The 13,222-nt window shown below is 45.1% G+C and overlaps 1 protein-coding gene across 2 annotated transcripts in view; it reads right to left on the bottom strand.

Moving 5' to 3' along the window:
- Window positions 1-12,948, bottom strand: part of SLCO3A1 (solute carrier organic anion transporter family member 3A1) — a 298,287-nt gene extending 285,339 nt beyond the window's left edge. The window contains exon 1 of one of the 2 annotated variants that reach the window (XM_081291314.1): window positions 12,339-12,936. In XM_081291314.1, coding sequence (XP_081147440.1) covers window positions 12,339-12,518 — 180 coding nt within the window. In that variant the 5' untranslated portion in view covers window positions 12,519-12,936. Of the gene's footprint in view, window positions 1-12,338 lie in introns of both variants that reach the window. The other variant, XM_081291313.1, reaches the window with a different exon arrangement.
- Window positions 12,949-13,222: the final 274 nt, after the last annotated feature.

The following is a 13,222-nucleotide window of genomic DNA, read 5'->3' on the forward strand; positions in this document are numbered from 1 at the left end:
AACTGGGACAGAAACTGATACAGCCCATGGTAGAAGCCTGGTACAACAGGTCTACCTGGCGTGACCAGTATCCTCCCCAATCCCCACCCATCTGACAGTGCCATCCCCCCAGGGTTGGTGAAGCATGATGCTGAGGGGGTCAGGGGCCAGCAGAGGTGTCCCAGAAGAGAATAAATGAACAACCAGGAGGTGATAGAACTGGGCCCACCCACCACCTGTGACCACCACAGTTTGGTTTACTTGGCACAAAAGGAAAAGTAGCCACAAAGGTAACAAACACACCTCAAGGCAAGCACAGTCCTGCTCCTCTTTGGGGATCTAAAATGTTTCACTTGTCATACTGAAGAGTCTTGCTGATAGCCTGAGGTGCAACATGCCCTTGAGTTATTTTTAATTGCTGTTTCTGTTTTTAAAAACAAATGCTTTCCCTAATTAACTCCAAAGTGTCTAAAGGCAAATAAATACAAACATGTTTTTCTTTTATCTGTTCACTAGGTTAAAAGATAGCCTATGGTGCCTATTAGAAAATATGAAGTCTATTTTTTAAAAGACAGTGAGCGTAATAACGATGTTTTCAGCATCCATCAGAACAATACAGGTTGAATATCCTTTATCCAAAATGCTTAGGACAAGCGGTATTTTCAGATTTGGGATTTTTTTTAGATGCTTTGGAGTATACATAATACACAGAGAATGGGACTCAAAGTCTAAACACAAAATTCATTTCTTTCATTTACACCTTATGCACACAATCTGAAGGTCATTTCATACAGTACTTTTTGTGTGCCAGCATCCTGTAACCTGTCATACACGTGAGCAGTTGCGGAACTTTCCACTCTTGGTGTCATATTGACACATACAAGATTTCAGATTTTGGAAGTTTTCAGATTTGAACTTTTGAATCAGGGATGCACAATCTGTAATTATTTATGTATGTTTATAATCATTATTTCTGAAATTAAAACACCACTATCTCCATTTCCTGACTGCTTACCTGCTCACACCTGCCAGCTAATGTAGGCTGGCTCTGGAGGGTGATGCAGCACATTTGGGTAAGTGTTAATTCTGTGCCCTGATTTTGCCTAAAATGAAAGCAACAAATGCAGATATTTTACAATGTTAAACTTTCATCCTTCAGTGTCCCTGAAGGATTGGTTCTAGCATCCCCATCTGATACCAAAATCTGCAGATGTTATAATCCCTAATATAAAAAGACACAGAAGTTATTTGGGGTAAAAATGGGAGTTCAAAACCCAATTGAGTCAAATGTATGAAAAATGATATATCATGAGCTCTGTAATGTTTTGAACAATCAATAAAAAAAAAGACACAGAAGTATGCAAGCAGCCTGAGTTTGATCCCTAGTACCACCAAAAAAAAGTATAGTATTTGCATATAACCTTAATACATTTTCTCATACATTTAAAATCATCTCTAGATTACTTGCTTACTGCAGTGTAAATAGTTATACATTATTGTCTAGGAAATAATAACAAGAAAATTAAAAAGTCTGTACATGTTCAATACAGTTGCAATTCATTTTTCAAATATTTTGCTTGGAGATTGGTTGAATCCAGGAATGAAAAACCTCTATAGAGGGTGAAGATGTGGAGAAAAGGGTACACTCATATATTGTTTGTGGGACTGCAAACTGGTACAACCACTATGGAAAGCAGTATGGAAATTCCTCAAAAAAACTAGGAATGGAACCACCATATGATCTAGCTATCCCACTCCTTGGTATATTTCCAAAGGCTTAAAATCAGCATACTACAGTGATGCAGCCACATCAATGTTTATAGCAGCACAATTCACAATAGCTAAGTGCCCTTCAATAGACGAATGGATAAAGAAAATGTGGTATATATACACAATGGAATATTCCCCAGCCATAAAGAAGAATGACTTTATGACATTTGTTGGTAAATGGATGGATCTGGAGACTAACATGCTAATAAACTAATCCCCCAAAAATGAAAGGTCCAAAGTTCAAATGTTTCCCTGAGGATAAGGGGAGATGAGATTAAAAGGCCAGTGGAGTAGACCAGAGGGAATGAAGGAAAGGGAAGGGGACTGAAAAAGGAAAGAGTGGAACTAATTTGACATAACTTTCCGTACATACATGATTATACCACAGTGAATCTCACCATCATGTACATCCATGGAAATTAATTTTTAAAAAACTATTTTTAAAAAAGGCCCAAGACATATCTCCCAATACCAGAATAAGGACAAGCTTGGGACACAGAGATAACAAGTCTATGGGAAAATCGGTTCCACCTGTGCATCTCTGGAATGAAAGAGACTGCACTTAGATTTAGCTCAAAGGCTGTTGGCTCCGAGTACCACTCCCAGCCCCAACGAAGCAAGGCAAAGCTGCCCACCTGCTCCCATCAACTGCAAGATGCAAAGCTGCAAAGTTGCTTGCTGATGTTTTGATCTATTTATATGCATCTCCAGGGCTTGGCAAAGGTAAAGGGAAGGTGATAATTTATGGGGGGTGGGGGGAGGTGTTGTTTGTTTGTTTCGAAAAGATATCCTCTCTTTGGCTGGCTGAGAAATTGTGTTGCTGGCATGTTAAAACTCCCAACCCACGTAAGTATTTACCGGCACTGGGGAGGCAACAGAACAAGCCATATAACAGATCAGGAGTCTTGCCCTAAATTTTGTGCAAAAGGACAGGAGAGGCTTGTCTGAAACTCTTTTATATCTATCTTTACACAGCTAGCTCTCTTTAAGGGCTCCACCCCCATTTCTTACCCTGTTCAAAACAACAGGTTCCTTGCCTACATTTAAGGAGGAGGGTGGAAATCAAACTCGCTTGAGTAGTGTGCATGGAACTTCCACTTGTGTAGCTTTGCGAAGAGGACAGGGCAATGTGCCACACTGAGCACATGCAGGTGAGACCAGGGAGCCAATGTGTCCCACAGACATAGAAGATTAAGTGTCAGCACAGCAGTGGTTGGGAAATGAAATGGTCAAAAGCAGAGAATCTATCATAATCAAAGGTGGTTGTACTTGCAGACATACCGCTAAATTTAATGACCAATATCTGAAGATGACTTTTAAGAGTGGCCTGGACTCTGTAACATGGGAGCCAGAGTAACCCCAAGCCCAGAAGGAGCCTGTGCAACCCTGGGAGGCAGAGAGCTGGTGCTGAAGCTGTGGCCAACCCTGTTCCAGGGGAATAGCTATCGGTGACTCTGTGGACCTACTTCAAACAATGCTCTGACCCAAAAAGCCAACCAGGAGATTAACTAATCAGCATCACTCTTTATTTTACAGATTGGATCACAATAATTGAATCTTACATAAGAAAAACATATGGGTCCATGCTGCTTAGAAATTTTCATCTTCATTAAGAAAATTCTTAGTAGAGTAAATATAAGATTTCAGGTACAGTATTTTAAAGCTTATATAATCAGTCAAGGGCAGCTTTCCAATCCCAACTTGCTTGTATTCAAGGTGGTAATTTCTCATTCTCATCAGCAGAAGATGGGAGATCGCAAAAATCTAACAATTAGAGAAGCCTATTTTACATAAGCCTTTTCCAAAAGGGGAAAAGACAATATCATTCCCTGTGACTACTGTACAATAGTCTTTAATTGAGAAACACCATCATGACTATGTTCTCCCGTACACCAACCTCACAGGTGCAGAAGGCAGCATAACAATAATCATTTCCTCCTTCATGGAGTTCCTGTAGCTGTTTGTGCAGTGATATAGGGAGTAGCTTGCCAGCTCTTTTATTCTTTCCCCAGGGCTATATGCTGAAAACCACAGCTCACTTTAGACCTATCAAAGCAGAGTATCAAACTGGGCCTGATGGTGCATGCCTGTAATCCCAGCAGCTCAGGAGGCTGAGGCAGGAGGATCGCGAGTTCAGAGCCAGCCTCAGCAAAAGCGAGGTACTTAGCAATTCACTGAGACTCTGTCTCTAAATAAAATACAAAATAGGGCTGGGGATGTGGTTCTGTGGTTGAGTACCCCTAAGTTCAATGTCTGGTAACCACCACTAAAAAAATGAGAATGTCAAAGGCTACCTGGATAGCTGGGTTATCATCTGGAGAGTCAAAGTTTGCTTGGATGGATGGATGGACTGATACACATGAAGGCATGTTCCAGAGTTTTGATGGATCTGATGTGATGGCACAAGGATGAGCTCCTGGGTCTTCGTCCTTCTGCCACACCCTAGGGACATGACAATGACACTACTTCCCACTTGAATGGTTTTGTGGTCGTAGCTTATTCCCAGGGTTTTCAAAGGGTCCATGGCAAAGATTTTAACAAAAACCAATGATAAGAAAACAAGATTCATAATTACAATCACTACTACCTCTGAGTCCTTTACCAGGTAACATAAAATGCCACCTGGGAGATCACAGGCCGGCAGAGAACGGAAGAGGAATGGCAGGCACTTATGGAAGAAGCCTTGGAGGCAAAGGGGGAAGGTGGGCTCACACCTGTCCATCCCATTAAGAAAGGGGTCCAGTCAGCTCCCGCTGCCATTTGCTTTTAAATATATTCAATATGCCTTCACTGGGGAGGGATGGTGTGACGTTTGTTGAAGTCCACGAAAATTCTATTCACCAACTTCCATATCCTAGATGGTGAGACAGCTATTCTGGGTTTGAAGACGGATGTCCCATCACTTGAGAAAACAGCTGGGCTGGTTACGCTGCTTCTATAAAGATGTGAGCCTCTAGGCTTCCCTTTACAGAGGGGCTCAACTCAAAGCCACAAAGAAGAACTGAAATAAAGAAGTCAGGAGTGGCCAACTGCCGAGAACCTGCCCAGAGCCCAGGGAATGCTTCTGCTCTCTGTGCTGTCACTGGAAAGCCCAGCGGAAGGCTCCTGGGCTGGCTCCCTCCACAGCTAGAGCTGTGCAAGACCCGGTGCTTTAGACTGGGTTCCTTCCTCGGTGATATCACCATGGAGTCAGCAGGGTTGGGGAGCGCTGGGGTCCTCCGGAGGTACACGCTTTCTCAAGAAACCTGTGGCATCTGAATGGGAATCTAAAACTCACCTGATATCTATCTACTGCAACCTGATTCGCCAAGAGTCCAGTTCATCCTCTTTCTTCCCAAGGATGGGTTCTACCAGACTGGGGGCAAGAAGGCTGCTTCTAAAACCACAGACAGGGTCTGGGGCTGTAGCTCAGTGGTAGAGCACTTGCCTGGCACGTGTGAGGCACTGGGTTTGATCTTCAGCACCACATAGAAATAAATAAATAAATGAAAGGTATTGGGTCCATCTACAATTTCATTTATATATATATATATATAAAAAATAAAAAAAAATAAAACTACAGATGGAGGGACAGTGGTGGTGTGCAAAAGCTGTGACCTTAACAATCGCCATGAGCCATAAGCCCAAGGGATAACGCCACAGGATAGAAACAGACTGTATCAAGAGCTCCTCTGCTCTACTTTTGAGAAACAAAAAATGACCAAGACGGGGAAGACGCTCACAAATGTGCTTGCAAGGGGACTCCAGGTGAAGGCAGTGGATGAGTGCCAGACAGGAGCCCTCCAGGGCAACGAGGGCTGAGCTGAGGTCGTGGGTCTGAAACAAGGCTGCCTGGGGGGGCAGCATATGTCCACAGCATATGTCCCTTGGTCCTCCCCCTCCCAACACCTCAGGCTCCCCCCAAGTAGCCATTCAGCCTAATCGCCACATAAGTAGCGGAGCAAGCTCCCCAGATCGCCAACTCGCTAAACAGAAACCCAGGCCACACACAAACGTCCCAAATCCTCAGGTCCCAGAGAGGGACTCCTGTTGGTACTATGTCATTGCTGTTAAAGCAACTGTTGAATACTGCACCCCATGGGAAGTACTCTATCACGTGCCCATTTACTTAAACCTTTCAACCACTTAAAACGTAAGCTCTATCTCTATCCCCATTTTTTCAGAGGAGGATACTGAGGCTCAGGTAAGTCAAGTCACCAGGAGCAGATAAGTTGGAGAGCCAAGGAGATCTCATGAATCTATGTCTGATACTCTTTTTCACCCTCAGCTGCTTACCACCTGCCTTCAGCCTCAGCCTAGAGTGATAATATGGAGGACTTCCCAAAGCAAGTCTGCTGTCAGCACACCTGCTCCTCCCAGCCATGTGTGCCAGTCCCTGATCTATTCACCTTCAAGTACCACCAACTGTAAAGGATCAACATTAATAACCATTGCTGTAGGGGGCTCCTCACCCACTGCACTTGTCTTACCATCTTTAAGATGAAATAGATTGCTGCATTCCTAATAAGGGAATAAAGAGAATTAGCAACTGGTGCTTAGCTTATTTCTGGATTCTAAAAACTTTTTAATCTCCCAAGACAAGATTAGGAAGCTACTTGACTGGGCAATTCACTAAACCAAAAGCAATGCTTGGTTGAAATAATTTTATTTCTCATCAATTGGGTCCTGTCATTTTGATGTTTGTGGTGAGTAGGTATGGCCGTATTATTAAGAATAATAGCTAGAATTTATAGGATATTCAGTATGTGCCAGAAGATATTCCAAGCATGTGTACTTACTCAGTGAATCATCACAGTATCACTGTTATAATCTTAGTTCTAAAATGAAAAAAGTGAGGCACAGAGAAGTTAAGTGACCAGCCTAAGGTCACAGAGCTGGTAAGGACATAGGAATGAATCCCAGATCTGTTGACACTCATTCAACAAGCCACTGTTGTCATAGACACTTGCCATTTTTCACCTTGGGGTTTTAAAATTTTAACTTGGAGTTTTAATCATTGAAGAATAATTTTCACACTAAGACACAAATACATAGATTACATAAAATACAAGTGTCTTTGAACCACATCAAATGCACTTATCTTATGAATCAAAGTCAATGGTTCTACTTTTCTTCCTGCTTAGTATCTATTTTGTAGGTACAAAAATAGAAATATAAAACAAAAATAAAAAGAGCAAGGGGCTATCTTCCTGGCCTACAGATGACCAAAGGCATTTCCCAGAAGCAATAAAATACATCCAACTGGTCTCAAGGGAGACCGGATTCTAAATCCATGTGTAAATTGTACAATCAACATTACCACTGAAATGTCCCTTCACACCTTCAAAAAGTATTGCATACCATAATCAGTGTATGCAACTCTGGGCCTGAATAAGGTGTAAATATATACAACGCACATAGCAATGTGCAGAACATGAATAGATATGCAAGGGAGAAGTGAAGAAAGTACAAGGGCTTTACTTCATAGGAACATGCTTATTCAATGACACAGGTGGTGACATGTATGCAAGTTAAATGTGTTCATGGAGCTGGAAGTATGGCTACTATCATACAGCAAGTATGGAGTTTGATTCTCCTCCACTTGCACATGAAATGCACCTACCTCCACGTGGCTCTGGTGACACTGCTTTGACTCCTTTCCAGTTCCTGACAAAGCAGCACCTCCAAGTTTGCTATTAGATAAGTAAAATTACTCAAAAGACATTCCTGCTGGAGCTGCCCTTGCCTGGCGGTTCCCCGGGTATTCTGTGCAAGAGGAAACCCACACAGCGTGACCTTGAGTAAGGCAATTCCTGCAGCAGGTACGAGGAGCAGTAGATACTGAGCAACTGATTAGCAAGGGTGCACCACTGTGCACAGGCTCCTTGCTTGTCCTTTCTATAAAGTATCTAATGCTGAAATGGAAGAGTTAACAACATTCAGGAAAGATATCTCCCCCTTTACAACTAATTCAGTTTCAATTGTTAAACACACAAGTGAAAACCCCCAAGAAACAAGGGAATGTACACAAAGTTAGTTGAAGGGAATTTTCAGAAATACATATTTTCCCTTAATGATTATTAGCTAAACAGTCTAAACCAAGCTGTAAGAAAGAAAAAAAATCAGAGTAATTTTACTTCTTACTACCCAGGGCTATATAGTAATTATGCAAATGGCAGCGAATTTGTCACTTCAAGTAACCATAAGTGTATAAAATAATTTCATTAAGTAAAATACAGTTACCTTAGTCATCATACTAATTTGACAAGGCCTTTAAAAATGTCTCTCAGCTGTCTGCCTCTGGGCTCGATATGCAAAAACCTATCTTCAAAATGATGCTTCTTTAGAAAGAAGATAAAAAAAAAGAATAACAAATCCAGCAGTTTCACCTCACCCCTTAATTGCAAGCCCACTGAATGTTCTCAGGCCTAAAAATAAGTGACTATAAAGTGGTGAGATGGAGATCCGTTTACCACACTCAGTCATCTATGTCATTACTTTGTCACCACAACCTCAGGCATACTTTTGCATGACTCTCAATAGGGAAATACCCACCCCCAGTTCATAGGAGCTGCCTGGGTGCCCCACCCAAAAGACTAGACTGGCCTTGTTTTCCGTTTTCATCCTGAAGAAATTCAAAAGCATCTGTATGCGAGCCTCAGTTGTAACTGCCCAGAGGTGTCAGCAGTTTTAATTTCCTGTACACATCCTTATCTCCTCTAGTTCTCAGTAATTTGATAACATACACACCCTCTCCATGCAAGGCTCCGTGAATGACTTGAAACATCTCAGTGGGTCCCTACAAAGCACAGATAAACTGCACACAAAATTACTTTCTCTCCATGAAGTTCCCATATGCCTGCACCTCCAAACAGTCCAAGACTCATACAGATGTTACATCCTGCAAATAGGTCAGACTGGAGCACACAAAGCAAAAACACAAGTACAAGAAAACCACACTGCAGCTGAGCACAGTAGTGCCTGTAATCTCACAAGCTGGGGAGGCTGAGGCAGGAGGATCACAAGTTCAAAGCCAGCCTCAGCAAAAGCAAGGCACTGAACAATTCACTGAGACTCTGTCTCTAAATAAAATACAAAATAGGGCTGGGGATGTGGTTCAGTAGCCAAGAGCCCTTGAGTTCAATCCCTGGTACTCAAAAAAAAAAAAAAAAAAATCACATTGCATTCTCTGTTCTGTGCACAATGACATATCAAATTGAATGGGCTTCTATTCCTTACTTTGAAAAAATTATTTCATGACCAGCCAGGCAGTTTAACTATGTTAGAACATCCTTCTAACTGTTGGCTTATGTGAAGCATGATTTCTAATTAAGACATCTGCAATTGCAACAGATTTCAAAATACACAGCTGATCCAGGTTGCACTGGGTTTACATTGTCTATAGCACCTTATCCATATCATCCCTGAGATCAAGATCAATGTCCTTCTGCACTGCCCTGGAAGGCCCTGACCTCTGGCAAAAAGTTGCAGGTCTGCAGTCTAGCCTAACAATTGCTGGCTTTCTCATGTACAGTTCTGTCTAAGTTTCCCTCTAGGTGGGTTTTCAAGGGAAACAAACACACACAAGTCCTGCTTTTCTAAGTTGTTTCTCAATCCCAGGCAACTACCTACTTCAGTTTTGCAGATGGGAAGCCTATATCAGTGGCATTGAGGACACACTGAGAACACTGGGAAATTATCTATTCAGAAGAAAAAGGGAAAAAGGGAGAAATGAAATGAAACTTCCCAATGTTATTTTTTTAAAAAAGACACCTGAGAAGAAAAAATAAGATAGCTGCGTTGACTTTTAGAATCAAATAGGAAATAATGCACTGGACTCACATTTGCAATCACCCTCCTCTTTGAAATTAAGCACAATTGGCCATGTCCTCTGGCAAGCCCTTCACCAGATATGTGAAAATCAGAAGGGAAAGCTGATTCCCAGTGTAAAGACCACATATACATACATCATGCCTATGGACCCTGCCAGTGTGGTCACCTATAGACACTGCATCTTAGGTTTCCCAGGAAACCATGATCCGTTACAAAGAAAAAAATCTGCTTCTCCTGCAAACATCCTGCACTAGCTTATTCTCCAATTATCCAGAGAGAGGTCTCCTATGGCTGAAGGAACAACATACTTTTTTTTTTTTTTTTTGGTTTGCCTCCCAAATTACAGATGCAGAGAGAACTCTGAAGTAGCCCAGAAGAACAAGGCCCATAGCAAGCTGATGTAATCAACCCTGGCAAGCCCCTATTTATTTTCATGAGGTTCAGATGGCCACAGAAAGTCAAGGGCAGTCAGGCAAAGCACAGTCCTGAGAACCTTATGCCCCAGTCCTAGTGATCAAAATAAATTCAATTTCCTAGGCCTGTCCTCTTCTAGGCCTCCGTATGCTTTCTGCAGAGCACCTGTTGACTCCTGTTACATTACCCCATCCAATCAGGCTTTCCATCAGCCAAGAAGTGCCAGGATGCCGCCACCAGGTGGACTGAATTCCTCCTCGGCCTGTCAACCCCCCGTTCTGTGATTCAAGTCAACCTCCCATCTCATGGGGCCAGACTGGCTTCAAGAAGTCCTCCACTCCAGGAGCACCCTGCTTTCTCAACTTTCTAATGGAGCTAAGCCATTCATCTGGCTGACATCCCACATCACTTCCTTCTAAAACCCTTAGAGCATTGCAAAAATAATAATAATATGCCCATGCTTTCATCACTCCAGGGATGAAAAGTTCTGTTGGTGTTGTTTTGCCACATACAAATAAGGCACTCTGTTGAGCAATGTTGGTTTAAGGCAAACTGTTAAAACTGCAGGCAGCTGTTGATATACTAATTTTACCTCCTTTTACACACAGACCTGGTTAGGTACAATGGACTCTGCATATATGCTACAGTATTGATCCACATATATTGTACTGATGCGCATTTGCATCTTAATAATACATGTGCCTCGGGCTGGTTGCACAGCTCATAGATGAAAGTACTAACCGAGCATGTGTGAGGTCCTAGGTTCAATCCCCAGCACCCCTCACCCTCCCTCCACACACAGCCCCCTACAGAAGCTCAGATAAACTGATCCCCCAAAACACTGTTATTCCCTACCTCCAAAATCCACAGGTACCGTCTGCAACTATGTATTATAACTACTGACAAAAATGATTGCATTTTATAAAACAGAAAATGAAATGCACTGTTGGCTCCAGGATTCACTCAAAGCATACCAGTTACAGCTGCGCACAACACAGAGAGGGATTTAAACATCTTTCATCTCAGAAGGGTCAACAGATATGCATTAGATTTTCAAAAGCCCTGAAATTGTTGCCCCAGGAATAGAGCTGAGTTTGTAGCCTCCCCCACCTCATAACCACATAAATGACTTTACCCAACACCAGAGACCAAGTTCTACTTTAGTGTCTCCTTTACAGCAGGGGGGCTTAGGAGATTGTTTATGAATGCTATAAAGGCACCCAGTGTCTGGCCCTCATTAACTTTAACCCAAGGCCAGGAATGAGGGATTAATGATAACATCAGGACCCAGTATGGTTCTATCTCTGGATGTGGTTATTCAACAGTCAAAATCTTGTCCGATTCTATCTCCATCAAACTTGCTAACACTCAAAGTCTATGACATTTGATTCCATTTCAGGTCAATACCCAAGTAATGATTTAACACTATATACTCTGAAAAATCTTCTACTGTTTGGATACTACAAGTCTAAGAGTGCACTTTCTGGAACTCCAGTTGGGACCACCTGAGCGGGGCAGGAGACAACAACAAAGTACCTACTTGACAGTGCTGAGTCATTACAAGCTGTTTCCTCTGAGATGTTAGGGACCCACGGGCCCTTTGAGCATTAGTATCCCCTTTAGAGAGGCAAATAAAACAGATATATAATGTGTACAATAACGTAACCCCTTGTTGGGAAGAAACCACGGTGGGTAATTTAGCTTTAAGAGTGGGTAGCAGGAACTATACAAACTCACAGCTGCTCTCCAGGTACTGTAACTTTATCCCTGACGCTGAAAGATGGCTATTGGAATACGGTGGGAATATTCCCCCTATAGCTTAGACTCAGATCAGGGCTACACTTGGGCGCCTTTTACTCTAAGCTGTTAAATCCCCCCCGTAATTGACGGATGCAGATACAGCCCGGAGAAAATGATGCATAATGGATTTGTTCTTCCAGGCGATGTAAGGAAGAGTAGAGGACGCATGATGCCAACTGGCTTTTCTTGCCATGTGCAGGTCACCTGAAAACCGCGATGCCTTCTTCTCTAGAGAGGCTCCTGAACTCACCATCTGGCTCCACTTTCAAGGGGGTAGGGAAACGCCCACCTGCCCGCCGCCTCTCCACCCCGACACCCCCTGCCCCTCTGGGCGCTCTAGCTGCTGCCGGCATCCACGGTCCCGCCCGCTCCCGGCTCGCTCGGCAGCCCCGGCCGGCAGCTCCCCCGGCGGCCGCCTCTGCACCACTCACCAACCTCCGCGCGGGGCCGAGGTCACGCCCGCCTGCCCCCGACGCCCGGGAGGCCACCTCCTCTTGCCAAGGGGTAGCCCGAGATCCGGGCTGGAGAAGGGGGTCCGCGGAGGAGTTGGCAAGGGGACTCACCAGGTAGGCGCCCACCGTGCCCTGCGCCAGCATCAGGGCGCACTCGGACACCAGGAAGATCTTGATGTTGGAGAAGCAGGACACCTTCTTTTTCTTCTTCTTATTCCTCTGCGCCTCGTCCCCTTGCAGCTCGCCGCTTCGGCCGCCGCCCGACGAGCCTCCCGGCTTCTTCCCCTGCATCCTTCCCCCGCCGCCGCCGCTTTCCCGCTCACCCCGGGTGTCGCGGCCGCTGCCGGGCGGGGGTGCGTACCGCGAGGCTGCGTGCTGTCCCCGCCCCGGGCCCGCGGCGGCCGCCCCCGTCCTGCCGGAGCTGGAGAGGTGGAAGGCACGGCTCCTCGCCTCCGCCGCCGCCGCGCTCGTCCCCTTCCTCCTCCTCCTCCTCCGCCCTCCCCTCGCCTCCTCCTCCTGCTCGGGCTGTGCCAATCACAAGGGCTCCTCGCGCCGCCCGCCGCCGCCGCCGCCGCCTCGTCTCCCGCGGACGCCCGCCGCTGCCATCGCCCGCTTCCCCTCGCCCGCCGGACGCGCCTGCCCACAGTCCCTGTGCCCCAGCTCTGCGGCCTGGGGCTGGGACGCCACTGCGTGCCCCGGCTGAGCCGCTCCTGCTGCCGGTGCTCCCCTGGGGAGCCAAAGGGGATCGGCTTGGGCGCTAAGGGTGGTCAAAGCGGAGAGGGTCGGGCTGCTGGGAGGACTGGAGGGGGTAGTTCTAGCCGTGCAAAGCCGGGGGTGGGGCTGCCCCAGAGTATGGAAGGTGCCACCCAGTCCCTAGATGGCGCTGTGGGGCACTTGGGCGCAGCAGCAGAGACTGGGTGGTACTGCTGAGTAGCACTGGGACCAGAGATGGGGGTGCGAAGGCACCTCCACCGGGGTTAGAACTAGTGTTCAGG

This window comes from Spermophilus citellus (assembly GCF_964194105.1).
Source record: "Spermophilus citellus genome assembly, chromosome: 4".
NCBI lineage: Eukaryota > Metazoa > Chordata > Mammalia > Rodentia > Sciuridae > Spermophilus > Spermophilus citellus.